The sequence below is a fragment of the Oryza brachyantha genome, chromosome 1 (genome assembly GCF_000231095.2).
Source record: "Oryza brachyantha chromosome 1, ObraRS2, whole genome shotgun sequence".
In the NCBI taxonomy this organism is placed as follows: Eukaryota; Viridiplantae; Streptophyta; class Magnoliopsida; order Poales; family Poaceae; genus Oryza; species Oryza brachyantha.
Genome location: NC_023163.2, coordinates 31,355,643 through 31,377,802, shown reverse-complemented (window position 1 = coordinate 31,377,802; position 22,160 = coordinate 31,355,643). Strand labels below are relative to the sequence as shown.

The window sequence follows — 22,160 nt, the reverse complement described above, 5'->3', positions numbered from 1 at the left end:
AAACATGCTCGTCAAAAAGATTAACAATTTGGTTGAGCCGAAAAGAACGTAGCCATTAGATTTTGAAGTCCACGGTGATATGGGCTGGAAATCCACGGCCACCCTAGCCCATCGAATCAAGCAAATCCGGCCCACAGACACGTGGGGACCACCACCTCCACGACACGTCAGCGGTATATCCGCTGCAGCACACCCCCACCGCAGAACACACCCGCGTGTCATGGCACGTGGGGCCCGCACCCACCTGTCCACCCCCTCCCCCAGCCGTCGTGGCCCCCACCCCCGTGCTGTCGTCATCCCTCCCTCCCCACCTCCCCCCGCTCGGCCTCTCCCTCCCCTCCTCTCCTCCCCCCGCGCGGCGCCTCCACCTCAACGGAAAAATCCCCAACTAAACCCTAGGATTTGCGCCCGCCCTCCCCAATGCTGGAATCGGAGCCGTAGCGAGGCCTGAGGTTTCCTGCTCCCTGCTCCCCGCTCTTCCTCCCCACCCCCCTTGCGTGCTGCTCGCTCTCCGCCGCTGCCTGCGGTGTGGTGGCTTGCGCCCGTCGCTCCCCGTGGTGTGAATTCTTTTGATGTCTCTGGTGCTTTCTCTTTGGGGGTTAACCGGGGGGAGGGCATGGTTCTCGCTCCGTGTTGTTGTGCGGGGGAATTTTTCTTTTCTGATTCGATTTGCGCCGCCGGTGGTGGCTGCTACCGGGGTCCTGCTGCTGCGCGGGTCGCAGATTTTGTTTTCCCTTTCTTTTTCGTTTCTAGCTCTGTAAGAAATTCTCTAGGCGTATATGCTCTGATTGAAGTGATAGAAATGAAATTTTGACATCATTTCAGCTTGCTCTTTGTTCTCTGGTGCAAAGTTGCAAGCTTGGTTGTCAGGCCTGTCCGAGCCTTGGATTAGGTTGTTTGGGGTGGGGTGTGTGTGTGTGTGTGTGTGTGGGGGGGGGGTGTTGTGCAGAGCGAGATGCATACTTAAATGGTCTCCATGGTGACAGCCTTTTGCTGCTGCTTGTCATCTTCAAGTCCACAGAAGCTTCGGTCTACCTAGTTCTGTGCCATATTTGGGCGCTGCCACTATGACCGTGGCACAGATATTAAAGATTAGTCTTTTTTCATTGCACTTCTTTTCTAGGACTTTCGGTATGTGGGAAATCAATGCTGGTTTGGTGAATCTGTAAAGGACTTTGAAGTGGCTGCCTCTGTTCCTATTTTTCATTTTTCTTCTTGTATAAATTTGTAAGACCTGCAATGCTCTGTAACCACGTTATTAGGAATACAAATATGGTGTTATAGTTTACTGATCTTACATTGCTTATTTTCTCGTCAACAACTGGGTGTTCCTGAAATAGTAGTATTTCACTATTTCTCACGATCACTTACTTCCATTCTCATTTTAGTTGCAACACAGAGTCATAGAGGTTCACTGTGATTCGACATTAGCAGTTACAATCTCCCCTTTTGTAAGTGTCACAGTGTTGTGTAATATATTTATGTGTTTTGCAGGTTTTTCTTTCCTGTGGATTTGGGAGATTCTCAAAGCGCAAGCTAGATTACATAATATGAACGCAGGATTCAACCCACAGATATTGGCGCAGAAGCTTTTGAAGCTCAACAATTCACGACAAAGCATAGAGAGTATCCTTCCAAAGTGTGATCCTACAACTTTCTCCATCATTAACTTGCTTATGTCCTTTCTACATGCACTCTAGTGTAATTGTGGCATAGCTATTATTCTTCATGGATTAGAGGGTGCACACCTACTTTTTTTTGGTATTTTCTCTCAGGACAACACACAAATTATCCATCCTCATTTTGACTTGACAATTATAATTCGACGGCTTACATGATCTGGATAGTTAGAAATGGCTAGTGCTTTTAATCTTACCACTGTAGATCACTATGGCAGTACACCTTTTGCATCCAGTTGATGACTCATCACACATTATTATGGTCAATTGATAGCATACTGGTAGTCTAGCAGGTACCATTTGGCCCTTGTCTAAATATGTTCAAGTGTATCCAAATAAAACTTTCCTTTTCTTTGGAATTTTTTTCACATAATGTCGTGCTTAACAAAAGAAAAGCTTTGTCACATTGGTGTGTCTTTCATTATCGACACTGCCGACAAGTTGTTGAAACATGGGATTCTGATTTTCACTCAGCTCCTCGTGAGAGGAGGGTATCTTTGCTGTACCTTGCAAATGATATTGTGCAGAACAGCAAAAAGGACTCTGGTAGATATGTTAATGAGTTCTGGAGGGTCATCCCTGCTGCCTTAAATGATGTGTTTGTCAACGGCGATGACTTTGGAAGAAATGTCGTACAGAGACTGGTATGTGAACAAAATACTGCATGCATAAAAGCATTTAGTTACCTATGAGTCCATCCCTCGTATTTCTCTTGTTAGCTAGTTGTAATAACAAATTTTCATATAGACACCTTAGTTTCATGGAATTAATATTTATTATGTATAGATGCACTTAATATGGTTGGTATATTGAACTATTATGCAACCACTACTTGCTTTAGATTTTGAAATCATAAAGCTCAGTACCATGGTTATTGTGGTGTTACCTATACAATACCATGGCATTCTGGTGGCCTATGAAGGCTCAACTCACCTGGACCATCTAGTTGTGTGCCTAGAAAATGCGGGTGTCATGATGAGTGTCCAACCAGGTGCCTTAGCCAGCTAGCGGGGGTAAGCAGAGGAAGGGAAGGTGGATTTTTGTGGTGCTGGTGTTCTGTGTGCACGTGCGGGTCACATGGAAGTGCTGTTGATGAAGATAGGTTAGTATGGTTGAAACTGTAAGTGGTAATGGTCTAGGTGAACACATCATGCCCAGTCAACAACATGCAGATAAGAGAGGGCTAGGATTCCACCAGTGCTGCCTCTTATGTGTATGATTGTCAGTCAAGTTCAAGTTTGCACCTCTCCATTCCATGTCATGCCTATGTGGCCATGTCCTCCTCTCCACATCCCTTCCACCGGTCTTGCCTTTGTGTAGTTTCCACTCCTCATCTGGGACAGCCTCTCCATGGTCTCCCCATCTCCTCCAAGCTTCTTCCCGCCAAGGTGTATGTGTGTTCAATCTGCTTCTGCTATGCTCTCTGGTCATGTTGTCTTTGTTCCTTGCTTCTGATATGCTCTCTTCGTGTGTACAGTTTGTTGTTGATGTATTCCATTTTCTTCTGCTCAGTCCTCTCCAACATTCTTATTGCCTTACATTCCTGTCCTCTGCTCTACTGCTGTATGTTGCTTGTCTTCTAATTTGCTGTACTACCCAACCCCTTTAGCTGGCCACATATTGCCTTGAGGACCCATGCTGCCTGCCTGAACGACCATGGTGCCCTGGCTCCTCAAGCGCAGTAAGTGCTGTGAAAACCTTGCTTGGGAGCAGTCAGTGAATGGTGAGGTACGCGGACCATTAAGGGCTTCATTTGGTTTCAGATCTACAGTTGGAAAGATTTTCACGTTGGGCTAGATTAGCATAGGATTCTTTACCTGTTCTTGTAAAGGGAAAGTTAGTTACCTATTAAGGCAGAAAACGCGGTAACAGATTAGTATGTGATTAATTAATTACTAACTATAAAAATTATAAAAATAGATTAATCTGAATTTTTAAAGCAATTTTCATATATAACTTTTTTGTAAAAAATATACCGTTTAGTAGTTTGGGAAGCGTGCACAACGGCCTAAGTAGTGCTTCTCTTGTTAATTTCCAAATATGCCTAGTTAATATTGTAATCTCAACTAACACCTTGCATCAAATCTACCAACTGCCATGGATTATGGTGCTTGTGGGTGGCAGGGTCATGACCATCGGTCAATGCTATCCCCCTTGCACACATCTCTGCACCCTGCTAACAACAACAGAGAGTTTTTTATGTTATCGACATTGTTGCAAGGCTGGAATCGGAGAAGACAATATGTGTGATGGCAACATGCTCGTGGAATGTCCGAAACTCTGAATTAATAGATTGGTCTTACTCTTGCGAGGGAAAGAGGTCGGTAGCCAATGGGGGCTAAATGGAGGATGGAAAAACTCGATAGATCAAGAGACTGTATGTGGTGAACAAGAAAGAAATTGCAACCCTTTGTTAGCTAACTCCACTCACCTACTTCTAGCCCTAGTGTTTGGCTTCCTTCTTGGCCCCTTTCCTCAACCCTAGACACTAAACCAAAAAGGTCAATGTCACCAACATGCCCTTCAAGTGTTAGCCCTACAAGTGCCTTACCGTGTTCCTCTAGTTCTTCACACATCCTACATGCCACGATGGGGATTGATAGGAAGCAAAAATAAATGACAAAACTATGGCTAGTATAGGTGAACCAAGAAGATATGAGAGAGTTGGACATAGGGGGTAGGGTTGAAAACGGATCGGAATTTTTTTGGAATCCGGACTTGTTTTCGGAAACGGAACCAATCGGTCGGAATTTTTTCGGAAATCTTCGGAAACGGTATCGGAAACGGAAACGGATACGGTAGGAGGAATATCCGACGGGACGCGGAATCGGTCGGAAACTTTCCGGAAATTTTTCCGGAATTCCGAACAGTATTCGCAACAAAAATTTGGCCCAATGGTCCAATCCGGCTAGGCAGGCCCAAAGCCAGCTAATGGCCCAAATACTAGCCGCTAGTTGCACGCTGGAGTGCGTGCTGTATGCCTGTTCCACCGCTGCCCATCCGTGCTAGACAGTCGTCGGCAACGCCGCCCTTTCCAACATCGTCGTCCCCTACCAGCCTCACCAGCGCCGACGCCCTTGCCGGCCCCAGCACCCCTTGCCAGCGTCGCCACCACCTGCCAGCCTTGCCGACGCTGCCGCCCCTTCCAGCCCCACCGGCGTTGCCTGCTCTCTAGCCCCGCCGTCCTTGCCAACCTAGGCACCGCCAACTCCCGACGCCACCTCACCGGTGGGCGCAGCCGCTTCCAGCCCCTGACGCCGCCTCCAACTCCGGGCGCTGACACCACCAGCCCTCGACGCCGTCCCCGGCCAGCTCCCTCGTCACCCGACGCCGTCCATTCCTCGCTGGTCGCCACACCTACCATTAAATTGGAGAATTTGATATTTTTTTAGAAAAGATATGTGTACTATTTTAAGGTGTTTTTATATTCCGATACATTTTCAATACCGTATCGCTCCGCTTCGTATTCGCTCCGTTTTCGTTTTCGATAGTGTCCGATTCCGTTTTCGTATCCGGAGTTTCTGATTCCGGTTCCGGTTCCGAAAAAATATGAAAATGGAAACGGTAGAGCTGGTTTCTGTCCGTTTCCGATCCGTTTTCATCCCTAATAGGGGGGAGTGAGAGCAATGGAATAATATATGTTTTTTTTCCATTAATAGAGGTGTACGGTGGGACAATGATATTTATTTACTGCATTCCAAGATCTCTTTGTTTTCATTGTTAAATAATATCCATTGCTCGCTGTTGACATTTCACAAACAACATATCTCAAAAGAAATGGTCTAGCTTCATGTACCATAAGTGGTTATGCTAAATGATGGTATGATAGACAATGAGCCCATGAAGCATCCTAAGCATTCCAACGATTGTCATGGTCGGGATCACATCAGAGGAGATGACGCAATGCGACATGACACGAGTTGGTGCGAATGTTGCATGGGACACAGAAGTTGACGAGTGAAGAACTCTATAATGACACTATCTACTTATATAGTCAGTATCAATTTTGTTTCCATTAAATTAGGATCAAGTTGTTTAGTCATTCTTCTATAGAAGAGAGCCAATTGTTATCATTCATTTTAAGCAAGGATTATCAAATCTTTACTCATCGCACATTTCTCTATTATCTTGTTCCCTGCACATTCCTTTGCTACGCGGCATGTGACATCATGTCATCATGGAACGATAGTCTGACTACCCGATCAAACTCTGACCAACTGTATCTCACTTGTATTTCTTGTGATCGCTCACATGCGCTGACATCCACTTGGTATCGAAGCTTATGACTCAATAGCGAGGGTGAGGGTGCCAAGGATGCATTGGCCAAACTCCAAGAGGATATGGTTATGGTTTCTCTACGCTTGCCTCCAAAAGTGATGTCGCCCACCTAGGCTGTGCAGTAGTGGTCACACCTGCTCGGCTCGTGGCGCTAGAACCACACAAGGGGATATAGCAAGACTTTAGCTACCTTGCCTTGGTGGAGGGTCATGATGCTGAACTCGACTTATCTCCATTAGGCCGTTTAGGGGACCATGCAAGTGCGTGTGCCAAAGACAGCTGGCTGTGGTAGTGGCGAACCATGTTACTACAATATCAAATTTCCGAAGTACAACGGTAAAGATAATCCAATATATTGGCTAAACCACCGCGAGCAATTCTTTTGTGGACGATACATCGACGACGACGACTGTGTTTGGTCGCTCAAGAATGGTACTTCCACTACGAGTAGAACAAGGGGTTGTCGGATTAGGGCAACTTTGAAGGCATCTCATCCCCTGCTAGTTCCACCTCTTTGTATTCCTCGTGATTGCTCACACATGTCAATAAAATGATTCAAGGAAGCGTTCTCATTGGTTTGCATTGCAACAACACCATAACGTGCCTTTGCCATAGAGTTTGTCCAAGAGTACACCAAGAAATGTGATTGTTTGTTCTGTTGTGTTACATGTCTATAAATGGATAATATTATCACCTAAGTATGTTTGTCTATGGAAAATCTCATCAATAGCACAATTTTGAGTTGATATCCAAAAATATCGAGATGAAATCATGTGCCCTATTTTTCTAAAAATGTCACATTACTAAGTTTTTGTTGGCCTTTGCTTTTTTAATTATGTTCCTAAACAATGTTATTAGAGGAGATGAACAAATTGGCCCATCTTGTTCCCTCATAAGATCTTGCGTCACTAGAGCCTAGTCATGGGTTGTCTCATCAATAGCCTCAATGCCCCATGCACACATCTGGCAAGTTACCAACAAGTCCATAATGTTGTCGAAGTCATTTGGGTGGAGGCGGCGAAGTAACTATGAGGTGATGGTAGGGGATGTATGGGATGGAGGCGAGGCGGCAATGAGGGTCAAAGATAAGTTAGTGGTGGTTCTAGTGAAGTATAGTATTGGTGGCAAATCATCTCATCTCACCTCTACCTTCCTCACTGACGACAAGAACGCGACCGATCTCTGATTGACACCATCTAATCGAGCCACATCACCTCGACCTACAATAGACCCCTACCACCACCCCTCCACAGAGTCCCACACCAGCCTTGATTTTCCCCTACCCATCTTTCACGAGGACGATGTTTGTGGCTCATGCACATACTTTGCGAAACAACTCAATCTTAGCTTTCTTGGTGTTAGTGTTCGAAATGAAAGAAGATTAGGACATTTGGATCTTTTGGCATCTTACATTATGCAGAGGCTAGTAATATGGATGGTACTTTTGGAAGAAATTTGCAAATTATGTGCTACGGTTGGGAGGTTAGAAAATTGTGGTGTTTTTAGGTATCAACTAACAATGGGCCCTAGATGGAATGTTCTCCTTTTTTTTTTGTTGCGTGCATCTTTTTTCCTTTTGTGATAGAGATGCGTAAAAATGTTTTTGCTTTGATTGTGGCAATTTCTTGTCATCAAGTACACATGCAAGCGTTTTTATTCATAGTGGATCTTATATGGGTAGTGACAAGGTTTCCTTAAATCTCTTTATATACTTCAGGCAAATTATGGTATACATCAAGAGTTGTTTTGAATTATGACCTCCATTAGGAAGCAATGCCAAGGTAGCAATGCCTTTCTAACCCTAAACTAGACCTTGAGTGGCTTTGACTTGATACTTGTAGTGACAACAATATCTGACATGCCATGCCTTACTATTTTGCATCGGTTGCATGTATGTCTTTTCTAATGGCTAGGCTATCTCCTTAGGATATTCTCACTCTATATGGCATGAGCTACTGCAGCTGAAGAGTCGTCTTAATTAGGGCATCCACCACTCAAGCCACACATCTGCTTCATATTGCTCATAAGGAGCCATTGAATCTACTTGGCACAAAAGGATAGGATGTCTATTAATATATTGTTACATGAGATGCTCAAGTTACTGAACTTTACATTAAAGACACAATCATTCATCTATCACGTGAATTCCAAATGCTGCCTATATAAGTCAGAATTACAGTAGCAGTGTAACAGCAACCATATTGGAACTGTTTCTACTTCTTGCTGTATGGTTGGCAATAAAGCTTTTGGCAAGTAGCGTGGTTGAATTGAGAGGGAGAGGCAGTAGTCACAAACTCACAATGGTGATGCTTGGTTCTTGGATGAATAATGTAGTATCTTGCACATTTGAAAATTTGAACATATAATTCTGCAAATGTCCACAATTAAAATTTCGAATTCCAAAATGTGTTTTTAGAAACTTCAGGATTGAATATACCGTTCAGAATTTCAAAGCCTGATTTTATTATATTTAAATCTGTAACTCATTATTTGAATGGTGTGTCATGCACTTTCTGGTTCTCACTAATGAGGTATAGGAAATTCTAGGTACCAAAACATCCCAATCGGCCAATCCAAAAGAAGAACAGTTACTGTGCCTATGCATATTTCATGGTTGACTTTTTCCTTTTGGTACTGTAGAGTGTACATCATGGCCAAATTTGATTCAAATTCTTCATGTTTGCCTAACTTTGTATATTACAGGGATGATCTTTTTTCTTTGTTACCATTTTTTAATAGTGCAGCATACACTTTGTGCATATGGAGCATGTGAATCCCTAAGCACCAAAATCTCACTTATCTGGACATAATTTATTTGCATAACTGTTTGATCTCATTTTTTATTTAAGTATTGCAGGTTGATATATGGGAAGAACGTAACATATTTGGGTCTCATGGGCAAAGTCTCAAGGAAGACTATACTAGAAGGTTCAAGGAGCTCAAATCCAAGTCGGTAAGTATTATTAATTTTGATCCTTTTAATACTCATATGGTCCACCTTTAAAACTGATATTTTCATTCATGTACACCTGTGGTGTATACACTTTACAGTTACACAACTTTATATGGTTTGCTTCACACATTTCAGAGAAAGCCTAATGGGGAACTGCTGGAAAAGGTTATCTCTTGCTACAAGCATATGGTGAATGCTCATGTAGATGACGATACTCTCATGCGGAAATGTCAAATTTCTCTTGACTTTGTTGACAATCTCAACAATGAGTATGAGCATAACTCTATTTTAGGTAAGGTATATCTTCACAAGACATATATGTATTATCCCATTTAGTATATCAGTTCTGCTTCCCTCCAAGTATTGTTATTTCTGAGTTTTTTCTTGTATATGCAAATTCATGGTATTGACAAAACTGTCCTACATTATAATTGTACCCAACCTTGCCCATTAATATATGGAGAGGTAAAGGCCTTTGTTGGTTGTAGCCAGCTAACGAGCAAATGGTTGGCATCTCATGGAATTGGAGCTACTAAGCCCATCTATCCAACTGTTCTATTGAACCTATGCACAGCCCAGCCCACACAGGATGAGTATATGTAGCCCAGTTACAAAACCTCCTATGTTTTTGCCCTCAATTCTGACCTCTTCTCTGATGGTAGTGTTGCTGACACTTTCCTAGCTGCCTGGACACTTGTAGCAAAATTCCTGGTATGATGGGATGTCGATAAGACTTCTCCATACTTTTTTAAATTTTGGTTGGCCTCAATTAGATCATGCTGTTGGGGTAAGTGATTTAATCTTATCCTTTCAATGGAGAAGTCAGTGAGTTAATCCTATCAGATATATTATCATGCATATATGTGCACGCGCATGTGTCTCTGTTCCGTGTCTATTACGTTGCCTCTTCTTGTAGCTTAACTATCTACTCGTGCATATTGGCAGACAGTAGTAATGGATCTGGCTTTGTGGAGGAGCTTCAGCAACAGCAGAGTATCCTGAGAGACTCCATTGAACAGTTGAAAACATCAGAGTTACTCAGAGGCAATCTTATTTCTTGCTTAAGGGAAGCACTCCATGAACAGGTATGTACATGTAAATGCATGCTTATAGTGATGTATTTGAATTTGATTGAGATGGAAATTTGCTGGACAGATTGTTCAATGCTCATAATGCTTCATCTGCTTTCAGGAGTTCAAAATGGAACAAGTCCGAAGCCATATTAAGGTATTTTCTTACATTTGACAATCCCTGTTCCCTTTTAAGAATTGCCTCTGCATATTTCAAGCAACACTGCTTTTAATGAACAATGTAATTATCATAACTACTGAAAAAACATGGTGCTGCTCTATACAATACCGTATATGGCATCGCATAGGACTGTTTGTTCCCTATAAAAAATTGATATTTTATACGATGGGCTGTTATCTGCTATCTGTTCCTTAATAATGTACTGATGTATTCCCACTATTGATCAGGAAGCTCACTCCCGATACAAGAAAGCTGATGACCTCTGCCAGAAGCTTGGAATTCCTGTAGCAAGGCAGGAGCCACCAAATCATGGGCTTAAGAATTCAGGTCTCTCGGAAACGCCTGGTAGCTTTGCCCCAGAGCCAGCTAATACCAGTTCTTTTGAGAAGGGACAATCGAGTGCAGTGATGTATTCACAGGAGAACGGTCGGGAGCACGAGATCCCCAATGGCATTTTATCTTCACAAGCCACCAGGGACAACATTGAGCAGAAAATTGAAGAGCACTCTGCAAACAAGAGACTGAAGCTGCAGAACGATGTGTATGTTTCACAGCCTCAATCGCCGCCACCACCACCACCACCACCACCACTCCCATCTGATGCATTTCAACAGCCGCCACCACCACCTGAGCATCCTCCACCACCAGAGTCTACATCACCCCCTCCACCGCCAACTTCTGATCCACCTCCAGTCCCACCGCCACCGCCTACAACAGGTTCATTTCTGCCAGTTCCTACTGCTCCATTTGCAGGACTGCCAGCTGGTCCTATGACAGCAGTACCCTACAACTCTTACGCAGTATTTTCTCCTCTGAACTATCCCATGGTCAGCATCCCACCTCCCTTCCCTAATGCTCCAAATACTCCCCCAGGTTTCCAGGGTTTAGCTGGTCCTTTCTATGGCCCTCCTTTCCCCGCACCTCCACCTCCACCGCCACCACCGATGAACAGGAAATAGACTAGTTCTTGCTTGCATGTTAGTACTTTCAGCAAGCACATGAGGCTGTGCTTTGGAGAACAGCTATAGTCTTGGCTCCTTTGAAGATTATGATCGTGATGATTCATCACCATGTGTTGTGGAGCTTAGAATATACTGTTCCCAGTGTTGTACATTTAGTCAGTTAGCCAGATTGTAGCATATTTAACGGTTAATTAACATTAGTTGAAGTCTTGGTCATGAAGTAAACAAACTGTGTTTGGACTGCTAGAATGAAAATCTGGAGTTTGAGTTATGACAGCTGAAAGCAAATGCCATAGCATGAAATCTTTGTTACTTTTCTTTCTGTTCTTTTTTTTTTTGCAAAATGTGTATTACATTTTGCCTGTGTTATTGACTAGATTATTGTTGAGAGCATGTAATTCTGCTATTTGGTATGAGATGCAAATTCTAGTAGGAGTATCATTTTTTTGGCAGACATTACTAGTGGCCACTTTTGGTGTCTTTTCCATAGTATACTTCTCTAATTAATCATGTATAATGCTTTCTCTACAACTATGTGTATGTATCATTTGAGTGCTATATTTTCTGCTTCATTGAGATGATGGAAAAACTATTGAGTTGAAGCTGAAAAATTATATATTCTGCTCAGATACCTGATGGTGGTTGCTGCATGTATATGTACCACCAGCCATGTGTGCTTGTTGCCTGCCTTTGAAATTGGCTCAAAAATTCCAAGTGAAGCAAAACAGCAATAATGCACACACATCACAAGTCTTTTGTGGGGTCCACACGCTTGCGGGTGCGTCCGGGAGGTTTGACCTGTGAAACGCTGACAGTTTTGGGTGTACTGTACTCACTGCCTAAATAATGCGGTGCAGACACAAAGTCTCTGCAGAAATTCCATGCTCAAGAAGATTGTCTGAAAATTGCCTGTGCTCATGAAAACATGAAGAGCAGTAGCTGTCTTGCAATGCAATTTGTCCACACAAAAACATTGCAAGTGTTGCTTGGAAAATTTTGTTTCTTCAGAGAGAGAATTATGGGTTTCACACTTTTAGGATCATGGCAGCATGGGTCAGATGTGGTGGTGTGATAGATATTGATATCTGCCTGATGTTTCTGCCATGATCACAAATACAGATAGGCTCCTGATTTGGCACCTTAAAGTTTGTGACAGCAATAATTGGGAAACGAAAGAAAGCAACTTCACAGTTCTACCTCTTTTGAACTTTGTTCTTAATCTTCTTAGGAAGGCTCCATAATTGTGTTTAGCAGGTCAACCAGCTATATACTATCGGTCTTTCTATATACAACTTTCTCCGTCTTAAATAGTGATCACTTTGGATTCACAATCCCAAAATAAATGATGGTTTTGGAGTATTAATTATTTCACTCTTCACCCCCTCATTTAAATTTATTATCATCTTACCCCTAACCACACTCTGACTTATAGACATCTCCGTCTTACTTTAGATTCATAATTTATCCACTTTAGAGCATTCATTTTTCCACTTTCCACCCTTTATACATTTAAATGTTACCCCTAACCACGCTCTCACCTATAACCATATATCATTTAATAAGAACTTGATTATTTTTCTATTCTCGTAATTTTTCTTCCATCTTATAAAGTGGTTATTTATTTTGGGACAGAAAATACCCCCACATAGGATTATGTTTCATCTATTAATGTCGATGATAATTGTGTTAGTTACACTTTCTTTATCTAAACTACAATATATTAACAGTAAGAAAAAAATACACTGAATATCGCATAAAGCATATAGTCAATGAGAATAGGATAAACAAAAGGCGCAAGAGGAGCCACACAATGCAAGTCAACTTATTTAAGGTTGGCAAATGCAAGCGCTTGATCTGTCCATTCTTGAATTATACCTTTGTCAAGAAGTCCAAACTGATCGATCATGGCCATCCATTACAGATTCATAGGATGTGCTATACCTATAATTGCACGGCCGTCCTTCCTCTATAGACTATAGTACTATCTTGTACATAGAGATGGATACTCTTATTCGTGGATGAATATGTTTTGGCATCAACAATTGTCTTCAATATATAACCCCAACATTTTTATTTTGTAGAAATAATTACAGAAATAGCATTAAACATAATCATCGAAGGGGCTTCTAACTTTCTGCAACTCTTTGCATGTTCAGTTAAATTCCTCTCACAGGCCTTGTGAGGGAGGAGTGGCAAATCTATTGTCACTGCTATGTAACAGTGACAAAAAGTTAAATTTCACTACAGACGCACAGCACAAACATAGCTACAAACAAAACACCACATGCACCCGTGAACACATTTCCTGACACGTGCTCAAACAGACAGTGACCAATGACACATCCCGGAACCGCTAAATTCATATTAAAAGCCTACTTGTGTGTGTATAATATTCATGTGCAGAGGGATTTACACCCTGGTTTGCACCCATGAATCTACCACCACAACACACATGATAAATTTAAATATCATTTTATTCTTTTAGAGCTCAATTTAAAAATGTCAAAACTTATTATAAATTAGACTAAATTTCACAAAAACACACATAATATGGACCAAGTTTCACAAAACCACAAGTTTTTTTTGGTACGTGGCATTATTTTATAAAACCATACAATTGACTAATCTTAAACTTACATATAAAATTACATCATATTTATAACTTCTGCCACACATTATATACAAGTTACCCCTTATAAGATTAAGCATTTTTAGTTTGCTATATTATTATGTTAAATTTGTTAACGGTGTGTTTTTGCAAGACTTTTCTACCATGATACCTAGGGTTATATACAACATGTGAAAACCTCTATGGTTTTATGCAGCTTAAACTATAATAACTATGGTTTTGTGAAAATTATTCTATAAATTGAAGACGTACATTTTCAAATGAAGGGGTTATGCAATGACGGTGCAGTGCATATCACTCCACTTTTGACTTCCAAGCATCGAAAAACCTTGGTACATTCTTCTCGTCCCAGCCTCAGCCTCAGCAACTACAGTGCCACCAAAAAATTCTTTGGGAGTTTTGTCAAAGCCAATCCATCCTGCACGCGTTTCCTTAATTTCTTGCACAGTGTTGTAGATATATAGCACAACCATCGGGAGTCAAACATAATAAATAGGTGCCATCTTTTATCCTCATTTTTTGTTTTTTGTTTTTTTTCTTATACTCATTAGTTAAATTTGAAACTTTAACCTTAAATTTAGAGTTGATTTAGAGTTTTTTTATAATTTATTTGCACTGTTGGCTTTTAGATCACAATAAGCACACATGTATAAAAGTTTTATTTTATAAATTATTTTTTGTTTATAAATACGCCGTTTTATTTTTTCAATAAACAAAAAAAAAACAAACGATGTCCCCTTCCGCATGTACCGATGGTAAGGATTTGCTAGTACACGTCCTATATATGCATACATATATTGAGTTGGATAAGTATTCTTAAGACTTCTCTATATATGCATAGAGTAGATTATTTTGTGTCGCAAGCACTTACAACTGTATTCCTTGCAAAATTCCCGTGTTTTCTGACTTGTTATGTCTATAGACTTTATACAATAAAAATCAATGCGTTTGTTTATTTCAATTATCTAAACTAGAAAATAGATAAGTCATCAGGGCATGATAGCAAGTAATTAACTGTGTTTGTTTACCACAAAAGTAAGTAGACTGTCACCCTCACCGGCGGCCTATAACCTAGTGAAACGTACTACTGTATATCTAACTGTGCTACACTATAGTGTAGTAACCATAAGTAACAATAGATGAGGAAGAAATATATTATAAGATTAAATAGAATACAAAATCTTAAATCTATAATTAATATATATATATATATATATATACCAATACGATATATCAACATGCTTTAGAAATATCATTCTTTAATTTCCATATGACACGTACATTGTGGTCTCTATTGATAATGGTTTTTGTTTATTCTCATCCGTTGGATCATATCAAATTATACTACTGTCTCAAGTTAATAGCACAATATTTTTGTTTGTAAGTAAAACTTATAAACCAACGAATTAAAGCACTACTTTACTGTAAAACGTCATGTATACTGACAGTGGGTGTAAAACACCCATCATGCACACACCTTACCATTAAAAACAGCTTTAAAATCTAATCAATTCAAATTAAAAAAATTAATCATCGAAGTGATTAGAAAATAATCTTTTGATCTGACCTTAGCTTTTGTTAAACAATCTAAATATGCTTATACGGTAGAACGGATGTAATTAATACATCTCAGGACTGACTGAGCGTACATCAAACTAGAACTACGTCAAGTTTGCGGCAGAAATAAAATAAATTACAGCAAGTCATCCAGGGATGCTGTTCTTGACAGCTGACCGTTGATTTGACCTGCAAGCATAAATTATACGGATCACAAAGGTAATTAGCTTCATGTTTACTTCCTCCGTCCCATAACAACGCAACTCCTCAGTTCCTAATGAGAAGTTAAGAAAAATGTCGAAAGACTAAAATGCTCTTAATTAATCAAAAATAGTATTGATATAAGAGCAAGTATTTAAGAAATAAAATTTCTTGATTTATGGGTCATGAGGTAGCTAAGAAAGTATAAATTGCTTAATTTCGGAATAAGACTCAAATTCTAGAAGTTGATTTATTTAGGACTTTTACCGGCAATAAATAATTTCAACTTTTGTTGAAAGTAACAGGTTCAATTTATCTTGACATTCATATATGTATGTCCCTGTCATTAGACTGTTTATTATGTATAGTTTTTCTAGCCTTGCATTATTGAGATAATGAGCTACTCCTTTTTGTATTGCCTAGGAATCTCATTTTAATTAACTCAAGTACTGCTTTGCCGCTATATCGCCAGCAGGTCAACTAATTAACAGCCACTTATTACTTTCCATTGTGTGGTATGTATGTTTCCATGTTGGTTAGAAGCACAATATGTTAGAACAGTGTTATGTTCTTGTTCATACAGTGTTCTTGTACATGTTTGTGTCCATATATATATATATATATGACTAATATACTTTGGGTAATTTTATCATCCTTGAGTGGTATTTTATTAAGCAGTATAAAATTTCTCGTATATCTCTGTTGCTCATAAAACAAATGTTAAAAGTGCTCCAAAGAAAAAATAAAAAAGAGAAAATTTAGCAAGATGCGATGAATATTTTGGCTGAATTGGTCGGAGTGTTTATCCAAATATTTAAATGTATCAATGAAAAATATGCACAAGAAGTAAGGAAGGTTGGTCGAAAATTTTAAACAGATCAAAGAGAAATATAGAAAAGAATTGAGAAGGGTTGGGCAAAAAAATTAAATGCGTCAGCGAGAAATATACATAAGAATTAAGGGAGGTTGTCCACAAATTTAAATGCATTAACAAAAAAAATTGTAGAAGTATTGAGGAAGGTTGGTATATAACATAGAATGGAGAGATCTCTCTATGGGACGATCGAAAATATGTGAAACATGAAAGCTTATGCTCATGTTTATAAACTAAATTTAAATTATTAATATTAAATTTAGAGTTAATTTTAGGATTCTTTTGATCATAGTTTATTTTCGCTCTTTCTTTTTATATCGCTAAAAAACACATATATAATTTTTTTATTATTTTTCGTTTGTAAATATGTTATTTAGTTTTTTCTTAAAAAAAAGCCAAACTATGACCGTGTAGCTTGTGCCTATACGACTTGGTTGTGCGGTTGTGCACAATAATGCACCAATATTTAAATCATTATTTTCTGAACAAGGTTGTATGAGTTCAAACAAGGGGGGCGTATTCAGTAGGTACATGCGTGTCCACACTCTTTTGAGACATTTTTGCCGAATTTCATAGCATTTATGTCTCTGCAAAAATTAAAAAAAAAGTCTCTTGCATGTGTTGTGTGCTAAGCATTTTGCATCCAAATGTACTCCCTCTCAAAAACCACCAAATTGCTGGATTATGACCCTCTGAAAATGGTATTGTGGCTCCAAAACAACTTCCAAGAAAACTGTTACTGTTACATCTCAAGGCAGTAGTAGGACAAAACAGTGGGTCATAGACCACCATATTGTCAAACCAATCCTCACATGTACAGTGGTTGTACAAGTGTTGGACTAACGTGCCAAATAATCACAGGTATCAAAATTAAAATTTTTAAGTCTTACACAATTGGGTACCATTGGTGTTGATGCCATATGCACTTTGTAAAATACATTCGTCATCACCTAGCCTGACAAAACAGCTTCAGAGGAGATTATGTTACACACGTCTTGTTAATCTGCAGGCTGCATCTAGAGACAGATGCAACCAAGGATGCTTCTAGCTAGACAAGATTAACTGAGGACATCTAATCCAACTAATAAGTATTCAAGTGAGATAAGGCTTATCACCTTCAAACCGCGCAACTCTCAAATCACAATAATGGTTTTATTTAATCAATTAACTTGTATGTTGCCATGCTTCCAACCTCTCTGTATTTTTAGAGATTTACTTCGCTCCAACAAAAAGTACCTCGAGATACCGATATCTCACGGTACCAGATTATTTTTGATTGTTGAATCTAACAGTGCACATCCTATTCAGCTAGATTCAATGGTGAAAAACGATTTAGTACCTCGAGGTACTGGTACCTAGAGGTATTTTTTGTTGGACCAGAGCAAATCTCGTATTTTTAAGTGATCATCCTAAAATATTAAAAACGGTTTTGGGAAATTTAAAAGCTCCTTCCATTCCATATTCAAAATATATAACGTGTATGTTACTGACACTGCCTTCAATAGTACAGTTGAACCATTAATTACTTCCGTGATGTATTACCAACAACTATGAAATTGATTTTAAATACGAATATGATGATACCACATACGTGATACTGAAGATATATTTTGTTAGTACTAACACTGGAAAATGTTGAATTTTCGAAAAACAATGACGTCTCGTGTTTTTATACCAAGGGGGTATTGTTTTCAGTTTATGTAACATGGAATTAATGAAGCTACGAAAAATAATGTGTTTGAATATGGAGATAATGCCTGCACAAGCTAGTCAGATAACGTTGGAAGACCATAGGTATCTGTTTTCAGTTTGCTTGAAATATTCTTGGATAATAAATTCCTGAATGAATTCCTTGCTTAGCATTGACATAATCTTTGTCAATGTTCCAAGTCAACAAATGACTCCAATATGTTCACAAACCCTAGCCAACTATCTTCAATCAATGTCTCCCTGCAGTTAAGATGATGACTAGCCAGCAAGCACGACTGCAATGTGACGACCTAATGCAATGCCAGCTCGATTTAATTAATCAGTTTGCAGCTTAATCAATTCAGCAGAGTTAATTACGCGACAATACATAATCTGAATTTCTGAACACCACCACCGGCAACATCTGCAACATCGCAGTCGATCAGTACGTCCTATAAGAGTAAAATAACCTAACTGATTGATCGAATCTAGCCCAGTTGCTATGAAATCCGGCAAAAGTACAGATCGAGACAACGCAGAGAAAGTGCAGATGGGTAATTGCAGTTTGGCAGTTTCAATTATATGTTAATCTCTGGACTGACAGGACCACACGAGCACTTTGATCATACAGTTTAATTTGATTTATAACAAGTCCTCCTTCAAGACCGGAACAAAGTTTATCTGATAGTGTCATTTTCTAATCCATTATGTATGCATAGTATGTGAGAACTGACAAAGTTTCTTATCAGAAAGTACCATGATTTGCAAGATTATACTGTCGCTGTTCAGACAAAAGAGAGGAAAACTTAAGATTATATACTGAAAGTACCTTTATGTGTTCTTTTGTGCTGAGTGATGGCAGAGTAGATGAATTATTTGTGACAGTTACTCAAGGGTACAAATGAATGGATTAGGTATTACAAAGCTGAAAATGGATTCAAAAGGTATTCTAAGATATTCATATTTAGAAAGTTGTTTTTTTGTAAAAACTACAATATTCAGGAGTTCGGTTGAGTAGAAAATTAAACAGAGAAGAACTGGGTTGACAAAGTTAGCATGCATCTATATACACTCCCCCCGATTTTAAGCATATTTGGACCTTCTCAACTCTTTCAACAATATGAATAATTCTAGAAATATTGTTTTCTTAACAGGGAAATTCTGGATTGAGAAGGATTAGAATATGTTTGCGAAGTGTTTGCAAATGTATCTATTAGGAAAACCAAAATAAAAATAATATTAATCTGTTTGCAAAGTATCACAAATGCATTTATGCATGAAAGGCCTGAAGAAACTTTCTTGATTCCCCTATTTCTGCAATGATAGCCACAGCTTCACACCTTGAATCACCTTTCTGACTCCACATATATATCAACTTGCATATTGCTCTCTGTGTCAATCACCATCTGATGATATCCTCCTTGACTCTTTGAGGAGCTGATATAATTTCATCAAGACAAGCAATTACTGTCATCATCAGGACATTCAGGGCTGAATGACAGCAACCCTTTTTTGTAATTTTCAGAAAATGTAAGGATAGCAGCCTGCCATTCTGGACAGTTTCTCCTCTTCTCTTGCTGACCTTCCTTGTCCTTTGCAAAAGAAATGCTATCTCCCTCAAGAATAAATGTTGCATCTTTTTACTATGTGTACTAAATAAAGGGAAACCAAATCATCTTTTTTAATTTTCTTAATCCATGCACAGAAGTTTTAAGTCTCCTGTATTTGGAACAGTGTATGAGTTATTTTTTTTTCTGAATACTAGTATATGATATCTCTGAACCCCCACAGTCCATGGATTTTCTAATCAACAAGAGCTTATGATAATCATAACCAATAAAACATGTTAAGCAAAGCCGGGAGAAATTGAAGTGGTGAACTCAAAAAATGTTCCTACGGTTTACTTTAAAATCTGCAAATTTTAGACTAATAAAACTTTGCAAGAAGTATCAGAACTACGCAACTACCTGCACTCATGTACAGATGACAATGAGATGCAAACATCACGCGTCATGCAGAATCTTCTCTGCATAATTTTTTTCAGCAATCTTAATTATAGAGTGCATGAAAAAAACGAGCCCCCCTAATCTCTCTCTAAATATCTGAACCAACAACCATGCAGGGAGAAAGAACCGGTATATTTTATTAACTTTTAATCAGTACTCAGTGCTTCTTCCACATACATACGGCAGTCGTTGACCATGAGAAGCACTATCTCACACAATTATTGAGCATTTTTTGAGCTCTTCAAACCTTTCAAAGTCCATGTCAAACTAGCTAGCTAGCTACCACCATTTCTGAATCCTATCAATCTATCTCCACTTGTTTGCAGGCACATGTTCTCTCGGAACGAGATCCCTCACAGTAGCATGAAGCTATGGCAGGGAGCTATAGGGTCCTAAATTTGAGATATTCATTAACCGTTGGATCGAAACCGATGATCGAGATCTAGCACTATAGTATTTGCAACAGTACTTAGACATTATTCACTGTATTTATTCGTTGTTTGCCTCGTATGAACAGTGATCCTCTGCAGCACTGCAGTGGATCCGGACCATCTTCTTCCTCTCTCTCACTCTGATTCTTGTTATATATACTAACACGCATGCATGGTGTGTCCACTTAACCAGGGCAAAGTTGATCAAGCATCTACCTCCATCTTCTCCTCTTCTTCCTCCTTTGTTTATACATAAGCTAAGGTAGCTCTCACCCCATGTATCCATGTCTCTTCTTCTCCTCCTCCTCCTCCCCTAGATAGCAACTCTATTTGTGTGACATGAGCATCCTTGTCCATGCTTCCAAGAAGTTGAGGCTCTCAACTTCATCAAGCTAGAAACTTTTTGGTGTGTACATATATATACATGGAGAGGTAGAGGCATGTGTGCATTTGCTTCTTCTTCTTCCATCTCTGCTTGTGTGAGATCAGCGCGCGCGGCGCGGCGAACGCGTTCTTGATTGGATCGGAGAAGGGTTAGGTGCAAGAAGGGGCAGGCATGGCGGCAGCGGCGGCGGCGAGGACGAAGGGGGTGAGGAAGAGCCTGATATCGAGGACGCTGGAGCGGTGCAGGTCCGGGCTGGGCGGCGGCGGCGGCGGCAGGGGGGCGGCGGCGCCGGTGGCGGGGTGCTTCTCGGTGTACGTCGGGGCGGAGCGGGAGCGGTTCGTGGTGCGCACCGAGTACGCCAACCACCCGCTGTTCCGGCGGCTGCTCGACGACGCCGAGCGGGAGTACGGCTACGCGGCGCAGGGGCCGCTCGCGCTGCCCTCCTGCGCCGTCGACGCGTTCCTCGACGTGCTCTGGCAGATGGAGCACGACCGCCACGACGACGACCTGTCCATCGACGGCGGCGACGAGGCCGCCGCCGCGGCGTCGCCGATATGCGGCCTCCGGACCTGCGGCAGCAAGGGCCGCGCCGCCGGCTACCGGATGCTGAGCCCGGCGAGGATGTCGAGGCCATCTCCCATGGCGGCGACGCCCACAAGGATCAAGAGGTGAGCATTCTGCATGCATCAGTGCATTGACCAATCACCACTGCTGCATGCGAAATGATCTGAAAAAATTTCTGAATAATCCATGGAGAAATCGGCAAGTGACTGATCAATTTCAGTCCAATTAATTAGCTAGCTAGTAGGTAATTAGTTCTCCAGCTGCCTGTTTCGAGATCCAATCCAAATGTGATAGTTTGCTGATCATTAGGCTCAACTATACAGACTAATTTAGAGCTGTGTATAGGTTCATATATATATGCAGGCATAGATCATTTCAAATCGGAAAAAAATCTACATATGTGATAAAGGAGAGATTTTGAGGTGTATTTTTTTCTGTACATGTGTAGTGACCTATGGTTAAAGCTGTAATGAAGAAGCAGTTAACTAATTCTACCATCTCACTATGTGATTATGTCTGTGCACACATCCCTGTTTAAGATTTTTTTTCCTTTGTTGCGCAAAATTTTTATATTCAATTGCATGGTGCAGAGAGTGGAAAGTTAATTAATTATTTACCTCCTTTATCTTGAAGAAAAAGGTTTTATCCAATCGGATAAGCCAGGAGGTTGTGTCCTAGAGGTACAATTAATTCAGTAGTGC

The 22,160-nt window shown here is 40.2% G+C and overlaps 2 protein-coding genes across 4 annotated transcripts; both read left to right on the top strand.

Moving 5' to 3' along the window:
• The first annotated feature begins 350 nt into the window (after nucleotides 1–350).
• Nucleotides 351–11,642, top strand: LOC102710744 (regulation of nuclear pre-mRNA domain-containing protein 1A-like). 3 transcript variants are annotated; one of them, XM_040523274.1, is made up of 8 exons: nucleotides 351–452; nucleotides 1,495–1,626; nucleotides 2,076–2,323; nucleotides 8,815–8,910; nucleotides 9,046–9,202; nucleotides 9,856–9,995; nucleotides 10,102–10,137; nucleotides 10,389–11,642. In XM_040523274.1, the coding sequence occupies exons 2-8, from the start codon at nucleotides 1,551–1,553 to the stop codon at nucleotides 11,118–11,120; spliced, it is 1,485 nt and encodes a 494-aa protein (XP_040379208.1). In that variant the 5' UTR covers nucleotides 351–452; nucleotides 1,495–1,550; the 3' UTR covers nucleotides 11,121–11,642. The 3 variants fall into 3 exon arrangements, with proteins under 3 accessions (XP_040379208.1, XP_040379210.1, XP_040379215.1); XM_040523276.1 differs by having other exon boundaries at nucleotides 351–557; XM_040523281.1 differs by lacking the exons at nucleotides 351–452; nucleotides 1,495–1,626; nucleotides 2,076–2,323 and adding an exon at nucleotides 7,696–7,738 and having other exon boundaries at nucleotides 8,807–8,910; nucleotides 10,389–11,641.
• An 8,959-nt stretch (nucleotides 11,643–20,601) lies between these two features.
• LOC102714609 lies at nucleotides 20,602–21,975 on the top strand. Its single transcript, XM_040529333.1, has one exon. It carries the CDS (start codon nucleotides 21,067–21,069, stop codon nucleotides 21,565–21,567), a length of 501 nt encoding a protein of 166 aa, XP_040385267.1. The 5' UTR covers nucleotides 20,602–21,066; the 3' UTR covers nucleotides 21,568–21,975.
• Nucleotides 21,976–22,160: the final 185 nt, after the last annotated feature.